General features: G+C 35.9%; 2 protein-coding genes across 2 annotated transcripts in view; both read left to right on the forward strand.

Annotated features, from left to right (window-relative positions):
• Window positions 1–4,458: 4,458 nt before the first annotated feature.
• LOC106086550 (protein aubergine) lies at window positions 4,459–12,803 on the forward strand. Its single transcript, XM_013251277.2, has 10 exons — window positions 4,459–4,508; window positions 4,739–5,019; window positions 5,712–5,964; window positions 7,486–7,982; window positions 8,041–8,233; window positions 8,302–8,429; window positions 8,498–8,652; window positions 8,904–9,293; window positions 9,357–9,467; window positions 11,623–12,803. Exons 2-10 carry the CDS (start codon window positions 4,921–4,923, stop codon window positions 12,521–12,523), a joined length of 2,727 nt encoding a protein of 908 aa, XP_013106731.2. The 5' UTR covers window positions 4,459–4,508; window positions 4,739–4,920; the 3' UTR covers window positions 12,524–12,803.
• Window positions 12,804–15,637: 2,834 nt separating this feature from the next.
• LOC106086547 (multivesicular body subunit 12A) overlaps window positions 15,638–19,540 on the forward strand; it is a 39,949-nt gene continuing 36,046 nt past the window's right edge. Inside the window, exon 1 of the mRNA XM_013251272.2 lies at window positions 15,638–15,878. The gene's annotated coding sequence lies outside the window, so the exon portion shown is untranslated. The remainder of the gene's footprint in view (window positions 15,879–19,540) is intronic.

The raw sequence follows: 19,540 nt of genomic DNA on the forward strand, positions 1-19,540 counted from the left end.
CATCAAAGCATTGGTTGATTCTTTGAGGGAGACAATACCTAAATTTTCTTTTAAAGTAAAGAATATGAATAAGAACAAAAGCAAGATTTTTTTTTCTGATCCGTCTGTCCATTCTCCAATGATGGCTCTCCTACGTGAGAAGGGCATCCACTCATACTCCTTTACTCCGAAGGAACTGAAACAACCTTCCTTTATATTGCGTGGGCTTACTTCTAGCACGGAAATAGAAGAAATAAAGTCTGAGTTAGATGAATTGGTTCCGAATACTGTGGCCAATGTGACAATCTACAAAACACAAAGGAATAAGGAAACTGGTCTTTTCTTAGTCTCATTATTACCTGGGAAACAGCTATCCAATGTTTCTAATATAAGGGGCATACAAAGCCAAATTGTATCTTGGGAGAAACCAAGAAGAAAGGATTCTGAGATCCAATGTCGCAGGTGCCAACGGTGGGGCCACATTTCAAAAAATTGCAACTCTGCATACAATTGTGTGAAATGTGACAAAAAGCACGGCCCAGGCGAATGCCAACGAACAAAGGAGGATTCGTCGGATCCCTTCTGCAATAATTGCGGTGAGGCGGGCCATCCAGCGAATTGGCGGGGTTGCCCAACCTATAGGAAATATGTTGCTGCACGTCAGCAGAGATTGTCTAAGGCCATTGAGGAGAATTCTCGAGCAAAATCCAACGTCAGTAGGGCGGTCAATATGTCCATGGTGACTCCAGGCCACACATTCTCTAACTTGTTTCAGACTCGTCCGTCACAGCAAGGTGCAACTCAACAAAAACCGCCAATAATTGACCAATTTTTGAAATTGGCATCTCTCTTCTTGCATCCCGATGAATTGACCCTGGAACAGGAGGTCAACATATTCCTCTCCGAATACGCCAATATGTCAAAGTCTGAGGCCAAAGCTGAATTTTTGCGCCTTCTAAACAAAGTTAGAATTAGTTATGGACCATAGATTCATAAAATTACTAACCTTCAATGTAAGATCTCTTGTTGATACTAGTCGTCAAATAGATCTTAAAGACATTCTCCACCGTAACAAAATTGACATTGGCTTCATCCAAGAATGTCATCTGAAAAGGAATAAGAGGGCAAGAATAGATGGTTACAATTTCATTTATGACAGTTCCCCAATTGGAGTTGCCATTGTTATGAAAAATACAATTCAATATAACCGGATCTTTTTGGATGACATTGGATTAAATCTTTCCCTGGCCCAGATAGAGTTTATGAATGATGGCGCTCGAAAGAGATATTTAATTGGATCGATTTATGTCCAGTGCAATTATCCTCCGCATAAATTTGAAGCAGATCTGGCCAAACTTTTGCAGCTTTGTGGCAATTTTGATGGATTCATCCTAGGAGGTGATCTGAATTCAAGGAGCCCGGTTTGGGGCGATAGTATGGAAAATATGAACGGAAAATCTTTGCGTGGATGGTTAGATGACAATAGCCTCGAAGTGGACCGGTTATGCGATGCAGAGCCGTCATATCCAAACGGCCCTTCATTTTTGGACCACTTTTTGATGAGTCCGCACCTCTTGAACAGAACGCTGCCAAATTTTGAGATCTCGACATTACCAACCTTTTCCGATCACTTCCCAATAAAGTTGTCACTCAGAATAGATCATCCAGAGCTCATCTTGAGGACCCCCCGGACATACATCTCCTATAAGGACACCAACTGGCCAAATTTCATTCAGGATATGGACTCGGCATCCCGCCGAATTATGCCGATCTCTAGCTTTAATCTAGAGGACAATGAAATAGATGAAATGATAGATCAGTTTAAAACATCTTTCAATTGCATACACAACGCTCACACTAGGCAAATCTTAACGCAGGGTGATAAATTTCCACTTTCGGAGAAAACCAAAAAACTTTATAAGATCAAGCATAGCTGGCAGAAGGAATTGAAGAAAATCTTTCATCGAACGGGGAACCGCTTAAGCAGTGAGTATAATGTGCTGTCCAAACAGATTCAGCTGCTAAAGACCATTATTAAAGAATCGGTGAACATGGAACAAGCTGATTACTTTAACAAAAGATTGCAAGATATAAAACCAGGTCCTTCCGCTTTCAAAAAAGTATATCAAATTACGGGAAAATCTAAATCTCCGTTCTGCCAACAAATCGTCCGCAACAACAGTATACTCACCAATAGTACTGACATCGCAAACGAGTTCCATGCCTTTTACTCAGACACCTTCCGTACAAGATTACCCCTTCATCCAGTTGAGGATCTGCAATCAAAGGTCTCCAATTGTTTAAACGCGGTTCCCCGACATATCTATAATTTCGATTACGAGATCAACGCAGCCCGAAATCAGGATAATTTGCACTTCACAACTCCAGAAAGAGTCAAAGATATTGTTCAACGCATGAACAATAAGAAATCGAGTGGCCTAGATGGAATATCAAATTTTGTATTAAAGAGATTACCAGAATCAACTTTAAATCTTCTCACCTTCATCTTCAATAATTGCATAAACAATGGCTACTTCCCGTCCGATTGGAAAGTAGCAAAAATTCTCCCAATCAAAAAGAAAACTGAGTGTGCTACTCCGTCCGATTTCCGCCCAATTTCTCTCCTGTCCAACATTGGGAAAATATTTGAGCACATCCTGAAAGAGAAAATTGAAAACGATTACATAATTGAACCTTTACCTGACTTCCAGTTTGGATTCAGAAAGACACATTCCACCCAACACGCATTATTGAAATTTCATAGCGACATCACCATCAATCTTCGAGATCAATCCTGCACGGTAGCCATATCCCTTGATATAGAGAAGGCTTTCGACTCTGTTATACATACTGGCATTTTGTATAAGCTAATAGAGTTAGAGACTGATCCGTACCTTGTTAAGATTTTACACAGCTTTTTTTCAAATCGAAGATTTTGTGTAGATGTACAGGGGACACTGTCGAACTTCGGGTCCGTTGGCAGTGGCGTACCCCAAGGCAGTGTCCTAGCACCACATCTTTTCAACATATTTTTGCACGATTTTCCCCATACATCGCAAGACTCGCAGGCCATTCTTTACGCAGATGATTGCCTTATATATGCTCACGATAAATCCCCAGAGATCGCCATGGAGAAAGCAGCAGTACACCTTAGACGCATCGATGAATACTATAAGACATGGGGTATTAAGATAAACGAAGCGAAATCACGAGCAGTTTGTGTAAGGAATGCATCAGGCAAATGCCCAAATTATGTGGTACCTCAGAGTAAGAGACTGGAACTTACCCTTAATGGAGTCAGCATACCCGTCGAATCCAAAGTCAAATATCTCGGCGTCACATTTGACAAGCTGCTTAAATTCAACCCACACGCCAGAGGATCACTGCAAAAGTCAAAAAAAATATTAGGTTCATTTTCCTATTTATTTAATAGCAAATACTTACCACAATCCACTAAGTTACTGCTTTACAAAGTGGCCATTAGACCCGTGCTGATATACGGCTTTCCAATCTGGTTCACTATCTCTCCGACAGTGGCCAAAGAAATGGAAATCCTAGAGAGGAAAGTGTTAAGGAAATGTATAAATAAGCACTACCAAAGCCGCACAAAAAAATATTCCAACTCTTACATCTACGATATTTCAGACATCGAACCATTGTGTTCTTATGGTTTCAAGCTTCTAGAAATATTCGTCAAAAAAATGGCCACGCACGAAAATGACCTGATAAGAGACATTTATGAATTAGAAGAACGTTCATCATGGGTTGATTCAGCTTACCTTTCACCAGTTGCCATAATCAATGAAACTTTCGACAATGAATCAGCCCCTTCCATGTTGCCAGAATTTTTCCGCAAGACGACACCTGGATCACATCGTGGATGAGAAATAAAAAAAAAAATATAATATAATATTAGTTTTATAACGCAATTTTTTACATAAATTTGCTTTTAATTGTTCTTTATGTATTTCTAAATACTTACCATGAGCACAGCTCAACTCGTTTTCTAATACTCTTCTTTGATGATTGAGTCGAAACATATAAACATATGTCATATACATTATATTTTTATACATACATACATTCGTACAAACTGTGATATTTACATTTTCATTCATAACTGGTTATGCCAATTCGCTCTGTTAGCTATAGTAATTGCAGAACATTTTGTTATTTCGTTGTAGTTGTTGTCTAGTTATAAGTTATTTATTATACAGACTCTCTTTGCTCTGTAAGCAACAGTAAAGGCCGAGAGCAAGCCTTTTGTTTTCATTTCATTTTGTTATGTTATTCATATTCATAAGTATACTCTATACTTTCAAGCGCGTAGCAATTATCTATACTAATCGTGTAATAGAACGAGACAACAATAGTTCTAAATATTATTAAGAAATCGAAAACCACATTCACATGTAATCGAAAAAGAAGAAGACTCAAATAAATATATACATACATACATACATACATTGAGTCACTTGCGTCATAAATTAATAACAAATAAAGTTTTTCTCGAGTTTGTGATACTGCACGTAGGATAAGTATTAAACCCCGTTTACACTGCTCTTTAATTCCGGATTTAATGGCTCGGCTGTCGAGAGTCTTAAATTCGGATTTAATGAGCAGTGTTTACGGGGTTTTAGCTGGCAGTGTTAATTTCTATGTCTAATAATTGCTAACGCAAAATTTCTAATTTGGCAACCACATTTGCGAAATCCTAATGGTAACCCTTATGGCGTCCCTGCTTTGTTTCATTCATCAGGTGTTTGGGGTATTTATAACAACAACTAGTTGGCGTCTGTATCAATAACGGTATTAAGTTGGCGAACAATTTGAGAATTCAGAATTTCCACAATTATTTCCCATTCCGGACTTTTGTTCACTATTCGTTTTATTGCTACTTGGTAAAGTGTTCAGGAGGAGGTGTATACTGACTCCTAAAAAATGGATAAACCATCATCTGGAAATGTTGGTCGCTCCCGTGGACGAGCAAGTTCTAGCCACGGCCAAGGCGATGCAGCACGCGGAAGACGGCATCATACGGTAAGTTGAGTAAAGTTTTTTGAATCTTGTACTTTAAATAGGATTATGCTTGGTATGTATTTCTCATCTTAAGCGGACTTAGGACCCTAAATGGCGTAAAACTTCTCATTCTTTTGGCATTGAAAATTTCAGAGATTCGCATAAGCCTCGTGGTGAAGTAAGACTTGGCGGGTGCTGTACACCACATACATGCACAATATGGATTCAAGTGGGTTTGACTCCTATGTCAACCACAAACTGACTTCAATTTTTAGTTGATCAAGCATAAATCTTAGCTTGCGTTGTTGTGTCAGGCTTGTATTGATAAGTTACACTTGGTATTTTCTTTTTCATATGAATTTGTCTTGTGGATGTATTGTTATTGTAGTCACATACATGAATGTAGTAGTAGCGATTCTTGGCAAGCTGCTTTCTGGAAGCAAGCTAGTTGCGGTGGAAACACCACCCAATCTCTGGGGGGAATGCTGTTTTAAAGTTTTGTAAGTGATTTCGTTAAGCACTTGTAATTTTTAATGCCTTTGTGTTTTTGCCTTTAACAAATGTTCATAAAAACTCGCTCATCACATTGGTTAAAAGTTTATTTTGGTACTCTAAAGTCTACACAATCACCCAAAAACAAACCAAATCACTAAAAATAAATTATTTTATTTCTGAGTTTTTTTTAAAATGTCTCAAATTGTCCTTTTTTATAGGCTCAAGGAGGACCGGGAGGGCCTAGTGGACCGGGAGGGCCTAGTGGACCGGGAGGACCCGGAGGAAGTGCCAGCGCGGGAACTGCACCACCATCTATGGGCGGCCAACGTCCTATGGGCATGGCTCGAGGAAGTTCAATTATGAAGGCACCAGCACCTACATCACATCCACAACAACGCCCTCCAGCTCCTACAGCCTTAGGTCGTGCTACAACTCACCGCGATGTTCCAGTAGCAGAGGCAGCAGGCGGTGGTAAGTTCGGTTTAGACTTATAAAAGTATTAGACTGATGGGGGTTGTAGTCTGTTGTATTGCGAAATAAAAATTTATGGAAAATTTTGTCTGGATTATGTTTTGTCTTTAGAGAAAATTTCTGGCTAATTTGGCTTTAGAAAAAATTACTCGGAAATTTGGTCTATAGAAAAATTTCTGGGAATTTTGTCTTTAGAAAAAATTTTTCGGAAATTTCATTTTTAGAGAAAATTTCTGGAAATTTTTTTCTTTTGAGAAAATTTCTGGGAAATTTTGTCTTAAGAGATAATTTCTGAGAATTTTGTATTTCTGGGAAATTTTGTCTGTAGGAAAAAATTACTCGGGAATTTTGTCTTTAGAGAAAATTTTCTGGGAAATTTTGTCTGTAGAAAAAATTTCTGGGAAATTTTGTCTTTAGAGAAAATTTCTGGGAAATTTTGTATTTAGAGAAAATTTCAGGGAAATTTTGTCTTTAGAGAAAATTTCTGGGAAATTTTGTCTTTAGAGAAAATTTCTGGGAAATTTTGTCTTTAGAGAAAATTTCTGGGAAATTTTGTCTTTAGAGAAAATTTCTGGGAAATTTTGTCTTTAGAGAAAATTTCTGGGAAATTTTGTCTTTAGAGAAAATTTCTGGGAAATTTTGTCTTTAGAGAAAATTTCTGGGAAATTTTGTCTTTAGAGAAAATTTCTGGGAAATTTTGTCTTTAGAGAAAATTTCTAGGAAATTTTGTCTTCAGAAAAAAATCCTAGGAAATTTTGGTCTTTAAACAAAATTTCTGGGAAATTTTGTCTAAGAAATTTTCTTGGAAATTTTTTATTTTAGAGAAAATTTTGGGTAAATTTATTGTTGTCTTTAGAGAGAATTTCTGAGAAATCTGGTTTTTAGAGAACATTTTCAGAAAAAAATTTTTGAAAAACTTTTGGGTAATTTTCTCTTTAGAGAAAGATTCTGGGAAATCTTGTCTAAAGAAAATATCAGAATTTTTGTCTTCAGAGCAAATTTCTGGAAAATTTTGTCTTTTGAGAAAATTTCCGGGAAATTTTGTCGATAAGAAAATTTCTTGGAAATTTTTTACTTTGGAAAAAATTTCTGAGAAATTTGGTTTTTAAAGAAAATTTTCTGAAAAAATTTCTGCAAAACTTTTGGATATTTTTGTCTTTAGAGAAAGATTCTGGAAAATCGTGTCCAAAGAAAATATATGAGAGATTTTGTCTAAAGAGAAAATTTCTGGAAAATTTTGCCTTAAGAGCAAATTTCTGGAAAATTTTGTCTTAGAGTAAATTTTTGTAAAATTTTACCTTTAGAGAAAATTTTAGGGAAATTTTGATTTTAGGGAAAATTTTCTGAGTAATTTTGTCTTTAGAAAAATATTTTAGGAAATTCTGTCTTAAGAAAAGTTTTGGGGAATCATTTCTTTAGAGACAATTACTGGGAAATTTTGTCTTTAGAAAATAATTGTGAAATTATTTAATCCACACTTTTTTCTTACTAATTTTTGGATAATTATTTTTAATTTCTAAGCTGTTGTTAAAGAAGACAATCGCGGCGCTGTAAGAGGAAAACGTGTTATTCCCGATCTGGTTCATTCTCGACCTCAAGACCTTGTCACGAAATGTGGAAAGATTGGAGCTAAAGTTCCAGTTCAAGCCAATTACTTTAGAATCTTAAAAAAACCACATTGGTCTATTCACCAGTATCGTGTCGATTTCAGACCCGATGTAGATCTGATTCGCCTTCGTCGTGCCTATCTGGGACAACATAAAGCAATTTTAGGTGGGTTCATATTCGACGGCACCGTTTTATTCTCCACCAATCATTTCACCGACCAATCTGAACAAAAGGAATTATTAACAAAGAATCGCGAAGGCGAAACTATTCAGATCATTTTGAAACATGTTGGCATTGTCGATGTCACCGATGCACAACAGATCCAAGTACTGAATTTGATTCTACGTCGTTCCATGGAAGGTTTAAAACTTCAATTGGTTGGTAGGAATTTTTTCGATCCTCGTGCAAAAGTAAGCAATATGAAATTTCTTAATTTGAATCTAAACCAAAATATGTGCTTTCTTTTAGGTCAATGTAGACAGTTTCCAAATGGAAATATGGCCCGGCTATCAGACCTCTATTCGGCAACACGAACAGGATATTCTTTTGTGCGCTGAAATAACTCATAAAGTGATGCGCACACAGACTGTTTACAATATTTTGACCCAATGTTTGCGTGACAGTGGCGACTATCAAGCTGATTTTAAACGTCAGGTCGTTGGTATGTAGAAAATATCAACATGATGATTGACGAGCTTCATGAAATACCAATCACTTTTACTTTTTCAGGTAGCATTGTTTTAACCGACTACAATAACAAAACATATCGCGTGGACGATGTGGACTTTCAATCGTCGCCATCTTCAAAGTTCTCAACTAGAGATGGGGAGATTTCATATGTGCAGTATTATAAACAGGTATTCTTAGTAGGAATTTTATATTAGAAGCTTTCATAGCTAATGCAATTCTTTTTATAAATTCTCAGCGATACAATCTTCCAATACGTGACGAGAGACAACCATTGCTAATTTCACGCCCCACTGAAAAAAACATTCGTGGTGGCCAAGATGAATTTATTATGTTAGTTCCTGAACTTTGTCGTGCCACTGGCTTAACAGATGCTATGCGCAGTAACTTCAAGTATGTAAAATTGTTCTTCAAACAAAACTTCAATGGAAATTTGCCATAAAATGTTCTTTAAATTTAAAAAATCCATTCAAATCTTGCTGGACATTTTCCATACAAATTTCTTTAATGACAAAATTTCATGAAATTTTTTCTAAAAACAAAATTTCTATAAAATTTTCTCCCAAAATAAAACGTTCATAAAATGTTTTCTTAAGTAAACAATTTCAATTAAACCTTTCTTTTAATGTGTATCTATTTTTTAGACTAATGCGTGCCATGGGTGAACACACTCGCTTAAATCCTAATCGGCGAATTGAACGTTTGCGTGCTTTCAACACTCGCCTTCAAAATTCCACAGAAAGTATGGATGTCCTGGCCCTTTGGAATATGCAACTTGATAGACACCTTGTAGAAATACCCGGACGTATATTACCTAGTGAGAAAATAGTTTTTGGAAATCAAGCTACCGTTGTCTGCGATGCGAATGCAGATTGGTCGCGTGATATGAGAAATAAAACCATGTTTTCACATGTTGATATAAAACGCTGGTATGTCATTGTTCCCAAACGCAGTTTGCGTGAAGTTCAAGAATTTGTCAAATGTTGCATACGTGCTGCAGCTTCTATGAGGATGCATATTTCTGAACCCAGATAGTAAGTGGGCTTATATAAAAAATATTTAGAGGGGGAATAATTTGATTGTTTTTGGTTTTGCAGTGAAGAAATGCCTGACGATCGAAATGGCTCTTACGCAACGGCCATAGACAGGACTACAGCTCAAGATCCTCAAATATTAATGCTTGTATTACCAAATAGCAATGAAGAGAAGTGAGTAAACCAAATCTTAAATAATTGAGTTTGGCTTTTGTATTTATTACCCTTCCATAAACAATGCAGTCATTTGCTTTCGTAGCATTTGAATACAGATTTCTGCGAGTAAAATGGTATATATTGCGCTGGTGGGTTTATTTTTTTTAAATCGTACTATAAGAAAATTATCCGAAGAAACCAAGTATCTAAATTAAAAATTAAAACAAAATAAAAACTAAATAAATAAAAAAATAAAAACTAAATAAATAAAAAAATAAAAACTAAATAAATAAAAAAATAAAAACCAAATAAATAAATAAATATAAAAGTAAATAAAAAATTCAAAGTAAAAAAATAAATTAAATAAGAAAAAAAATTAAATAAAATAAATTAAAAAAAAAAAAATATATATATATATATATATATATATATTTTTTTTTTTTTTTTTTAATTTATTTTATTTAATTTTTTTTTCTTATTTAATTTATTTTTTTACTTTGATTTTTTTATTTACTTTTATATATATTTATTTATTTAGTTTTTATTTTCTTATTTATTTAGTTTTTATTTTTTTATTTATTTAGTTTTTATTTTTTTATTTATTTAGTTTTTATTTTTTTATTTATTTAGTTTTTATTTTTTTATTTATTTAGTTTTTATTTTTTTATTTATTTAGTTTTTATTTTTTTATTTATTTAGTTTTTATTTTTTTATTTATTTAGTTTTTATTATTTTTATTTATTTAGTTTTTATTTTTTTATTTTGTTTTTATTATTTATTTATTTTTTAATTTATTTTTAATTTCCTTTTTATTTTATTTATTTATTTTTTATTTTTTTGTTTATTGTTTTATATATATATTTTTTATATTTATTTCTTATTCTTTTTTATTTATTTTGTATTTTATTATTTTTTTTTTGTTTATTTTTTTTTAATTTTTTTTATTTTTTTTTATTAACTATTTTTTTTTTTAAATTGATTTTTTCTTTTTTTGTTATTTTTTTATGTATTTCTTATTTATTTTCTTCCTTTTTTTATTTTTTTATTTTCTTCCTTTTTTATTTTTTTATTTTCTTCCTTTTTTTATTTTTTTATTTTCTTCCTTTTTTATTTATTCTTGTTTTTCTTTTTTTACTTTTTTTTATTTTTTTTATTTTTTTTATTTTTTTTTATTTATTTATTTTTATTTGTTTTTGATTTATTTTTTACCTATTTTAATGTTTATCATAATTTTTTTTATAGTTTTTTTTTTAAATATTGTTTATTTATATCTTTATTATTATTTTATTTATTTTTTCTTATCTATTTTATTTTATTTATATTTTCTTATCTCTTTTTTTTTTATTTAGGTCGGTTGGGATTACAAATGGGACAAATCTCGGTCCATGTTTTGATATAGCTGCCATATAAACCGATCTTACGTCTTGATTTATTGAGCTTCTAGAGGGCGCAATTCTCATCCAATTTGGCTGTAATTTTGCTCGTGGCGTTTTGGTACCACTCCCAACAATAGTGCTAAGTGTGGTTCAAATCGGTTAATAACCTGATATAGCTGCCATATAAACCGATCTCCGGATTAGACTTCTTGAGCTCTAGAGGGTGCAATTGTGCACATTTGTTTTGGTACAACTGTGCCTAGTATGGTCTAAATCGGTTGATAACGTGATATAGCTGTCTTATAAACCCATCTCCGAATTTGACTTTTTGAACATCTGGAGGTCACAATTTTTACTCGATTTGACTGAAATTTTGGAGGTGTTGTTTTCTATGATTTCTAACAGCCATAACAAGTACGGTCCATATGGGTCAAAAACTTGTTATTTTTCATATTATATTGAGAAAGTCATTCAAAGCACTTGACAAATGCGATCCATGGTGGAGGTTATATAAGATTCGGCCCGGCCAAATTAAGCACGCTTTTACTTTTTTTTTTTTGCTTTATTTGTATATTTTTTTATACATTTTTGTTTATTTCTTTTATATATTTATTTTTCTATGTATTTATTATTTATTTATTTTCCATATATTTATATATGTATTTTATTAACTTTATCTAATTTTTGTACATTTTTAATTCATTTCTTTTTACTCTTTTTTTCTTTTGTTTTTTTTTTATATTGTCATTGTCATTGTCATTGTTAATGTTTTAATTTTATTTTTCGTCCATTTTTAGATATTCATGCATAAAAAAGAAGTGCTGTGTGGATAGGCCTGTGCCTTCGCAGGTCGTTACATTGCGTGTTATTGCACCGCGTGGTGATAAGGCATCGGGTTTGATGTCAATAGCTACAAAAGTTATAATCCAAATGAATGCTAAACTAATGGGCGCACCTTGGATGATTGATTTGCCTTTAAGCGGACTAATGACGGTGGGGTTTGATGTCTGTCACTCGGCCAAGGAGCGCAATAAGTCATACGGTGCCCTTGTGGCAACAATGGATATAAAACAATCCACAAAATACTTTTCCGCTGTAACACAACATTTGAAAGGACAGGAACTCTCGAATGAAATAACCATGAATATGACATGTGCCCTGAAATCATATCGTGCTGTACATGGTACTTTACCTGCACGTATACTCTTCTATCGCGACGGCGTTGGTGATGGACAATTGCATCAAGTGGTCAAAACCGAGGTGCAATTCCTTAAGAAAAAACTAGATGAGATTTATCGATCTGCTGGCGTTGAAAACGGTTGCCGTTTGGCCTTTATTGTTGTATCGAAGCGAATCAATACACGTTATTTTGTAAACGGCCGAAATCCAGATCCCGGTACTGTGGTCGACGATATAATCACACTGCCAGAACGTTATGATTTCTTCCTGGTCTCGCAATCTGTTCGTCAAGGAACTGTTTCACCAACAAGCTACAACGTCATACACGATACCATGGGTATGTCTGCCGACAGAATCCAGATACTGACATACAAGATGACCCATTTATATTATAATTGGTCAGGAACACTACGCGTTCCTGCCGTTTGTCAGTATGCTCACAAATTAGCCTTCCTAGTTGCTGAAAGTATTCACCGCTGCCCAAGTAATGTCTTGGAAAACCAATTATATTTCCTTTAAATAGCATAGCATTTTTTTATACAAACCAATGAATTTTAAAAGACAATAACCCTAAAAAAACGATGAACGTGTTACCTTAAGGACAAATTAAAGCTTTATTTCCTATTATTATTATTACTTGACACTGAAATATGTACATTTATTTTTTTAACCGCATGTAATAATTGAAATATCCCACATTAAGCCGATATCAGGCAATAGTTGATACATTTAAGTACCAAAAATTTTTATTACATGTATACTTAAATATTTTTTGTTATAGTTTACAAAAAGTGAAATATTAAAACATGAACTATTTTTTGAAGAATAATATCGTTTTTTTTTATAGAAGAAATCGAAGGTGGCACCTTTAAAACAATATCAAATATATTAGTATGTAGGTTGAAAATTTTTTCGAATATAAATAGATCAAACAAGTTTTTCAGGATATCCTGCAATATTTTAAGGAAATTTTTTTAACACTCTTTTAAGTTTTTTATGCCCTCCACCATAGGATGGAGGTTCACTAATTTCTTCATTTTATTTATAACATCTCGAAATATGCGTTTAAGATCCCATAAAGTATATATATTCGGGATCGTCATGACATTTTAAGTCGATCTAGCCATGTTCATCCGTCTGTCTATCAAAAGCACGCTAACTTTCGAAGGAATAAGGCTAAGCGCTTGAAATTTTACACAAATACCGTAGGTCGGTTGGGATTGTAAATAGGCCAAATCGGTCCTTTTTTTATATAACTGACATATCATGGGTCTTGACTTCTTGAGCCACTTTACTTAACTTATTTGGCAGACAGAACATTTGTTCAACTAGCCGAACGTAGAATAGCGTATCAAGCGCTTTGATCTCATTCTAATATCTCTGATACCAAGTTTCGAGGTGTCTCCCATCACTTGATCTTTCCATCGTGTTTTGGTCCCTGTTTGCGTGTACCACCGTGTTTGCCTTCAAAAGACTTCTTTGCTGGACCTTCTTCATCCTTTTTGACAACATGACCTAGCCAACGCAGCCGTTCTATACGTGTAACTATGCTATTGTCGTCATACAGCTAGTGGTTCATACGTCGCCTATATTCTCCATAGACGCAAACTGGTCCATATATTTTACGAAGAATCTTTCTCTCAAATACTCCAAGCACTGCCTCATCTGCTTTCACAAATACCCATGACTCAGAACCATATAACAACACGGGTAGTATCAGTCTTGTATAATGTAATCTTTGTCTGTCGAGAGGTGGTCTTATTTCTAAACTGCTTACTTAGTCGAAAGTAGCATCTGTTTGCCAGTTTGCCTCAAAACTGGTGTCATTCGTTTCGGTTAAGGTGGTGTCGTGGTAAATAAAGTTGCTGACTATCTTAAAGTTGTGGTTCCCAACTTTCTCCATTTTCTTTATCTTCTCGGTTGTACAAGGCGTTTTGGGAGTTGAAACCATCCATTTCGTCTTATCTCCATTTACTGCAGACCCATTTTCACTGACTCTCTTCCAATTCTTTCAAAGGCTGCAGTTACTACTTCCGGTGACCGCCCTATGATGTCGATGTCGTCGGCATGGGCGAGTAGCATATGTTCTCGTGTGATTAGTGCGCCATATCTATTCACATCTGCATCTCGTATAATCTTCTCCTCCACGGATCGATTGTACATCTAACACGCTAGATGAATGTCTTCCATCTATCACAACGTGATCAATTTGGTTCCTCGTGTTTTGATCGAGTAACAGCCATGTGAATATTGTTATGTTGAAATCTGGTGGTTAGTAGCGCCGTGTTTTTTGCCGCAGCGAAATCTATCAACCCATTACTGGATCTTATCTCGAGGAGGCTAAACTTTCCGAGTGTTGGACCAAAGATGTCTCATTCTCTTATATTCTCCCTCTAGGCGCTCGTAGAAAATATCCTTGGTCTGCTCGTCTTTGTCTTCCATCGGAGCATGCGCCCAAATAAGGGTGGTGTTGAAGAGTTTGACTTTTATGCGGATTGTGGCTAGCGTCTCATCCACCGGAGTAATGCTGGAGACAAGGTGTTTCAGTCTCCGACTAACCACAAATCCACAGCCAAATTCATGCTTCGTGTTATGGTAGCTATAGTATAGTTCGCCACCGTTTGGTGTTGTAGTGAACAGCTGTTAACACCCGGCCGGGTTTGACGGTATTAAGATGTCAGATTTTCGTTTGCATTCTTTTTTTGTTATCTTCTTTTTCGAATATTACCCGCTTATACACGCACACAAATTTGTTTGCGTGTGTTAGCAAAACGACGATCCGCTTGATGGCGGATTGCACCAAACAGCCAAAATACAATGTACAATTGGATAAAGTCAGAAGCTTTTCCTTTAAATAATATCCTGCTGCATTAAACTTAGTAGTTAGTCGTAGTCAAAAACGTCACTATTGAAAAATAAAAACTGCATAAATCGTAGTGGAAACGGGTTTTGGAGATTATCTTAAATCAAGTGGATTTGGGCTCTAGTGGAAACATGGTTTAAGTAGACCATTCCACCGCCCAGAGGAAACCCTTTTAATACCAATAAAATTAACAATTTTGTCGAAAATAACATGTTTGAAAATTAGGGTGAGGGCCCAAAACTTTATTGAGAGGTGCTACGCCCACCTCGGAGACATTTTACACTTATGTCCAGATTCGTCTGGGCACATTCCAACATCGTAGAGTTCCTAGGTCTGGAAAGCCGCGCGGCGGAAAGCCTTTTTACATTGCTATAAAAAATTGTTCGTTCGTCCCATTTTCAGCAGGCAAAAACTGCTGTTTTAGCAAATAGTTTTGCTGTTTGAATAACACATTTGGTTGTGTGTATGCTTTATAAGGTTCCAGATAAATATTTCGTGATGTTACAAACTGTAGCGACTAGAATAGTCCACCCATATGCTATGGTGGTGACTATAAAAAATGACTGAAAACATCCAAAATCTTTTAAAAATTCTTTGTAGGGGTCAAAAAAGTACTGAGAAAAGATTATAGTACTGACTTTTCCATCCCCGATTATAATAATAAAAAATAATCGAGTTTCGTTTTAGATAAAAAAGTATCGAAAATCCATTCCAATTTCACCACACTAATTTAATCGACAGCTGTTATACTTTGAATCCCATCTCAAATTATATTTTGCCTTTGGACTGTGAGGTTGTCTGCGGTCCGCGTTTTTCGTAAACGATAATCCGATAACTCTCTCGCGATAACAATTGTAATAAAAAATAGCAAATTAATAAATTAAATGATAGAATAACAACTTACAACTTAAACGGAAGCGCGGATAATTGTGGTGAATCGTTCTCAGCCCTCGGAAAATAAATTAACTTCATTAAATATTGATTATTTGGTCAATAGAGAAACAAATTGTGGTCAGTAAAATTGCTTGATGAGATAGTAGAAAATATTTAGAATTTTCTTCAAAATAAAGAAATAAAAAAACATGAGAATGTGAGATGAAAATCCTTTATTAACTAAATAATAAATAAAAATTAGAAATTTTAAATTATTCGAAATATACGGTGTATATTTGAAAAATTATCAATGTTTTAATAATAAAGGCCCGGTAATAGCAAATATATAGAAGTGTAAATTGACAGTGTGTGGTTTTGTTATTTATTTATACTACTGTATTCATCCTTTTATTTATATTGTGGTGCTGGCTTGTGCCAATTGTGCGTGCAGTGTTTCATGAGTCTATTTTCGATCTGTTCTAATAAATCTTTGCGATTACACAATAAAACATTCTATTTTTATTGTTCGTTATATTCTTTAATGTAATTAATAACACGCAATGTTGTGGCCATTGTTAGATGGATTTTTTGTTGCTTTGTTGTATGTATGTATGTACACATGTATTTGAAATGTGCCTTAAAATCGTTGTGTTCGTAGGGGAGCTGCACACAAAAAAGAAATAACCAAAAAAAAAAAAAAATAACAACAAAAAACTTGTTTTCATGCTGCTCTCCAATCTCAAGTGTGCTTTGTTTGTGTTGCCTGCCCCAACCATTTTTTTGGATAGAAAGAATGGACACCAAAACAAAAAATAAATATATAATAACAACCAAAGGGAATAACAAAGAGCGTAGTATAATCAAGAGAGAGTTTCTGCTTTGTCTTCCCCGTACCGTAAAATAACTCGCGTTAAAGACCCAACATTTTTATTGTACTCCAATTGGATTCACATTGAGGGTTGCAACATTTTCGGGTTATTCTGTTTTGATTTGAGCATTCGTTCGAACATTTTTTCGTATTTTGCTTTGTTTCTTTGCAACCGAAAGTTGCAATAAAGGAAAAACGAAATATCGTAAGCAATTCAAATATGTTGTGTCTTAAAATTTTGTCACTCGTCATCACGTATTGCCCTCTAACGCCAACTCTTATCTTTCTCACCCTCTTTGGGGAATAACAGCATAATGCAACAATGCACCAACACATATACTTCTCACTATATTCAACAAACCACACGCACTCATACATACAACATAGGTGTACTTGTGTGCATAAAAAACAAACATGAAGGAAATGCAAGCAGAGCAGGGAGAACGCAAAATATCCCAAAAGCAAAGTAAAGCCACCCAACCAAGTGGGGATATGACTAAAGAAACAATCTCATATCGTTTTCATGTTGCAATAATAGATAAACATGTATGTACATATTTTGTGAAGGTATCACCGCAAAGTCAGAAAACCCAAATACAGACAGCGAAAGTGAAATGTCACAAATGTTGGGGAAGGTGGTATGAAAGTAAAACAGAACGTTGGGTATGTGTGAGCTTGGGTATTTATAGAGCCGATTAACTATATTTGGCTCCATATCCATACATTAGTTAACGCTGAGTGCAGCGGACGTGTTTTTATTTCGCTCCTCAAAGAAAAATATATATATATATATATATATTCGTATCTCGGAATAGGTACTACCTATTACGAAAAAAAATTTTAAGCCTTTTGGAGTAGGCTAGAAATGGACTCCAAAGACTCAACATCTGGTGGTGGTGGCTTCAGACCGTAGCGTGTTGTCCTCCCCTCCTATAGGTGTGGGTGCCTTAGCACCTTTGGTCGAGAGTAATGCTTCAAGCGCACAAATAGTCGTCAGACTAATTAATGAGTCACCCGGACCTGATGAAATATTTCCGGCTATACTACAGAAAGAGGCAGACCATCTCGCGCCTCATCTGGCCAAAATTTTCACAGCGTGCCTAGGACTTGCATGTACTCTGAAAGCCTGGCAGGAGGCAAGGGTGGTGTTTATACCCAAGCCCGGCAAGGCAAGTAATGCGACACCAAAGGCCTACAGACCTTACGTCCTTTCTACTCAACACCATGGAACGTATTGCGGACACCATGATAAAGAGCACGATATCCAGCGAACTGCTCAAATACAAACAGCATACCTATGTCAAGGGAAGGTCGATGGAGACTGCCCTGCACGAGGTTGTGCATAAAATAGAAGAATCCTTCGATACCAAAACGTTCATTAACATCGAGGGGGCTTTTAACAATGTGCGGCCCGACACAGTGATCCAATCCTTAGACCAGTACCGGGTGGACCCGGTCCTTAGAGACTGAATAAACCATACGCTAAGTAACAGGTGGATAAATTGTAAAAAGTGGCACAGGGAACGCCAAAGGGGGCGATACTCCTATGGGTGACCACCATAAGGAGGGATTTGGGAGACAATGTTATAGTACTTCTAAGGGGTAAGGATGCAAACGAGCTATGCAGAGGGGCCGAAAGTGTCTTGCATATGGCATATGACTGGGCTAGACCAAGAAGTCTCAATGTTAACCCAGAGAAGACTGAAATATGCCTGTTCACGAGGAAGACGCAGGTGGGCCAATTTAACGCGCCACGTTTCCTCAATAAGACGATTTCGATATCTGATAAGGTCAAATACTTAGGTCTGATCTTGGACAGGAAACTAAATTGGAAGTGTCAAATTCAGGAGCGTACTGAGAAGGCTCACAGATGTTGGGCTCGAAATGGCGCCTGAATTCGAGGATAGTCCACTGGCGTGGAGCGTGATTAGACCAATACTTACTTACGCCTCAGTAGTTTGGTGAACTGCTATGGAGAAAAAGTGCAACATAAGGACTATACAACGGGTTCAGAGAACATGTTGTCTTGACATAGGCGGAGCGATGAGGACCACGCCTACCACGGGCACTGGAGACTATTCTAGTTATCCGACCCATTGACATACAGATTAAGTGTGAGGCCGCCTCTGCGACTATGAGCCTTAAGGCTATGGGAGAATGGATTGAGGATGGGAGCAGCTCATACCATTGCGGTATTATCGAGGCGACGCTAGGAAACCTGGAAAGAAGTGAAGAGGTTTCCGATCGGAACCCTAGTATTGCCATCTGGAAGAAAATGTTACACGGATGGATCAATGCTATAGGACAGCGTGGTCCTGGGGGTTTACATTGAGAACCCAGATACTGACATCTGTTTTAGACTGCCTGACCATAATACGGTCCTGCAGGCGGAGATCCGGGCGATCACGGAAAGCGTGAAGTGGTGTGGTGCTAACGCGAGGACCTCGAGTGTGAACATCTTTACCGACAGTAAAATTGCAATAACAACTAGGACGGTAAGGTCACTAACAGTCTTGGAGTGTAAGAATGGTATTAACGACTTCTTTGAGGATGGCAAAATCCGCATCGTTTGGTTGGCGGGCCATAACGGAGTAAGGGGAAGTGAAAAAGCAGACGATTTGGTGGTGAAGGCCAGAAGACTGCCGTCAACAAACTTGGTTAACCCGAAGCCTTTCGGGTCGACGCAGTCCGAGTTAAGGGAGTGGGCGACGAAAGCGCATGCAAAATTGTGGAACAGCGAAAAGGTCGTTAGGACGGCGAAAATCCTATGGGGAATCCAGACCGCGAGAAGAGGAGGCTATTATTGAAAGGAAGTAAGAAGGAGGCCAGTATAACTATTGGTATCATAACAGGACACATAGGACTACGAGCTCACTTATGTAAAATTGGTGCGGCAAGTGATAGCATGTGTAGGGCATGCGGGGAAGATGAT

Source organism: Stomoxys calcitrans, chromosome 4 (genome assembly GCF_963082655.1).
Source record: "Stomoxys calcitrans chromosome 4, idStoCalc2.1, whole genome shotgun sequence".
Taxonomy (NCBI): Eukaryota; Metazoa; Arthropoda; class Insecta; order Diptera; family Muscidae; genus Stomoxys; species Stomoxys calcitrans.